Raw genomic sequence first — 2,766 nt, forward strand, 5'->3', positions numbered from 1 at the left:
AAAATTCCCATTTTCCCTGCAGGCTGCGAGATGAACGTGCACAAACGTTGTGTCCAGAGGGGAATTTGGGGAAAAAATCCACAAAAAATCCAAATCAAATTGGTTTTTTTTCATTTTTGCGCTGTTTTGACCCCAAAAAATTCCCAAAAATTCCCAATAAATTCCCAATTTTCCCAAAATTCCCATTTTTTTGCAGTTTGTGAGATGAACGTGCACAAAACCCTCATCTGGGGGGAATTTGGGGGAAAAAATCCGCAAAAAATCCAAATCAAATCAGATTTTTTCCATTTTTGCGCCGTTTTGACCCCAAAAAATTCCCAAAAATTCCCAAAATTTCCCAAAATTCCCAAAATTCCCATTTTTTTGCAGTTTGTGAGATGACCGTGCACAAAAGCCTCATCTGGGGGGAATTTGGGGAAAAAATCCACAAAAAATCCAAATCAAATCGGATTTTTTCCATTTTTGCGCTGTTTTGACCCCAAAAAATTCCCAAAAATTCCCAATAAATTCCCAATTTTCCCAAAATTCCCATTTTTTTGCAGTTTGTGAGATGAACGTGCACAAAACCCTCATCTGGGGGGAATTTGGGGGAAAAAATCCGCAAAAAATCCAAATCAAATCAGATTTTTTCCATTTTTGCGCCGTTTTGACCCCAAAAAATTCCCCAAAAATTCCCCAAAATTCCCAAATTTCCCAAATTTCCCGTTTTGCCTGCAGGCTGCGAGATGAACGTGCACAAGCGTTGTGTGCAGAGCGTCCCCAGCCTGTGCGGCGTCGATCACACCGAGCGCCGCGGGCGCCTCCAGATTCGCATCCAGGCCCTGCCCGGGGAGCAGCTGCACGTCACAGGTACCCAAATTCCCAACAATTCCCCCCAAAAATCCTCGGGAATGAGGCCGGGAAATGTCGGGAATTGTCAGGGAAAAAAAACCCGGCGAAAATCCGACAAGAAACGGGGGGAAAATGGGGGAAAAAGGGGGAAAAATCACGAAAATTTGGCTGAAAATGGAGGTTGGAGGTCCCAAAAATTCCCTGAAAAATTCACAAAAATTCCTTGGAATATTCTGGAAATTCTTGGGAAGGATCCCAGAGATTTTTGGGAATTGTCAAGGAAAAAAGCCCCGTAAAAATCCAACCAAAAATGGGAAAAAAGGGGAATAAATGGGAAAAAAATCACAAAAATTTGGCTCCAAATGGACATTGGAGGTCCCAAAAATTTAAAAAAAAAATCCCCAAAATTCAAAAAACATTCCCAAAAATTCCTTGGAATATTCTGGAAATTCTTGGGAAGGATCCCAGAGATTTTTGGAATCGTCAAGGAAAAAAAATCAGTGAAAATCCAACCAAAAAGGGGAAAAAATTGGAAAAAATGGGGAAAAATCAGGAAAATTTGGCCATTTTTTCACTGTTTTTCCCAGAATTTTTTCCCAAAATCCTGGAATTTTCCGGATCCCAAAATCTCTCAGTTCCCAAAAACCCAAAAAAAATCCCATTTTCCCCCCATTTTTTGCTGCATTTTCGCCAATTTTTCACCAATTTTCCCCATTTTTTCACCAATTTTTTCCCTTTTTTTTTCTGGAATTCTGGAATTTTGCAGTGGGAGAATCCCAGACCCTGATCCAAATGGATCCCAAAATCTCTCAGTTCCCAAAAACCCAAAAAAAATCCCATTTTCCCCCCATTTTTTCCCCATTTTTCGCTGTATTTTCCCCCATTTTTCACCGATTTTCCCCATTTTTTCACCGTTTTTTCCCATTTTTTCCCTGGAATTCTGGAATTCCCCAGTGAGCGAGGCCAGGAACCTGATCCCAATGGATCCCAAAATCTCTCAGATCCCAGATCCCAAAAACCTTAAAAAAATCCCATTTTTTCTCCATTTTTTGCCGTATTTTCGCCATTTTTCCGCCGTTTTTCCCCATTTTTTCACCGTTTTTTCCCATTTTTTCCCTGGAATTCTGGAATTCCCCAGTGGGCGAGGCCAGGAACCTGATCCCCATGGATCCCAACGGGCTCTCGGATCCCTACGTGAAGCTGAAGTTGATCCCCGACCCCAAGAACGTCTCCAAGCAGAAAACGCGGACGGTGAAGGCGACGCTGAACCCGGTGTGGAACGAGGCCTTCCTCTTGTGAGAAACACGGGGAAAAAGTGGGGAAATTTGGGGGAAAATTGGGGGAAATTTGGGGGAAAATTGGGGGGGAAATTGGGGGAAAATTGGGGAAAAATTTGGGGAAAATTGGGGAAAAATTTGGGGAAAATTGGGGAAAAATTGGGAGAAAAATGGGAAAAATTTGGGAAAAAAAAGGCAAAACATGGGGAAAAATAATGGGAAAATGAGGGAAAAATTGGGTAAAAAGTGGGGAAAAATGGGGGAAAATTGGGGAAAAATTGGGAAAAATTGAGGGAAAAAATGGGGAAAAATGGGGGAGAAATGGAGCAAAAAATCGGGAAGAATTGGGAGAAAATGGGGAAAAAATTGGGGAAAAATGGGGGGAAAATGGAAGAAAATTGGGAATAAAATGGGGAAAAAATGGGGAAAAATTGGGGGAAAATTGGGGAAAAATTGGGAAAAAATGGGGATAAATTGGGGAAAAAATGGAGAAAAATTGGGAATAAAACTGGGAAAAAATGGAGAAAAAATGGGGAAAAATGGGGAAAAATGGGGGGAACATTGGATTAAAATTGGGAGAAAATTTGGGGGAAAATGGGGGAAAAATTAGGAATGAAATGGGGAAAAATTGGGGGAAAATTGGGAAAAATTGGGGGAA

At 41.3% G+C, this 2,766-nt stretch overlaps 1 protein-coding gene across 1 annotated transcript in view; it reads left to right on the forward strand.

Annotated features, from left to right (window-relative positions):
* Positions 1–2,766, forward strand: part of LOC102040754 (protein kinase C gamma type-like) — a gene marked incomplete at its 3' end in the record, with an annotated part of 13,209 nt that overhangs the window by 6,941 nt on the left and 3,502 nt on the right. The window contains exons 4-5 of the mRNA XM_031065741.1: positions 718–849; positions 1,970–2,126. Coding sequence (XP_030921601.1) covers positions 718–849; positions 1,970–2,126 — 289 coding nt within the window. The remainder of the gene's footprint in view (positions 1–717; positions 850–1,969; positions 2,127–2,766) is intronic.

Source organism: Geospiza fortis, unplaced genomic scaffold, assembly GCF_000277835.1.
Source record: "Geospiza fortis unplaced genomic scaffold, GeoFor_1.0 scaffold2060, whole genome shotgun sequence".
NCBI classification, from domain to species: domain Eukaryota; kingdom Metazoa; phylum Chordata; class Aves; order Passeriformes; family Thraupidae; genus Geospiza; species Geospiza fortis.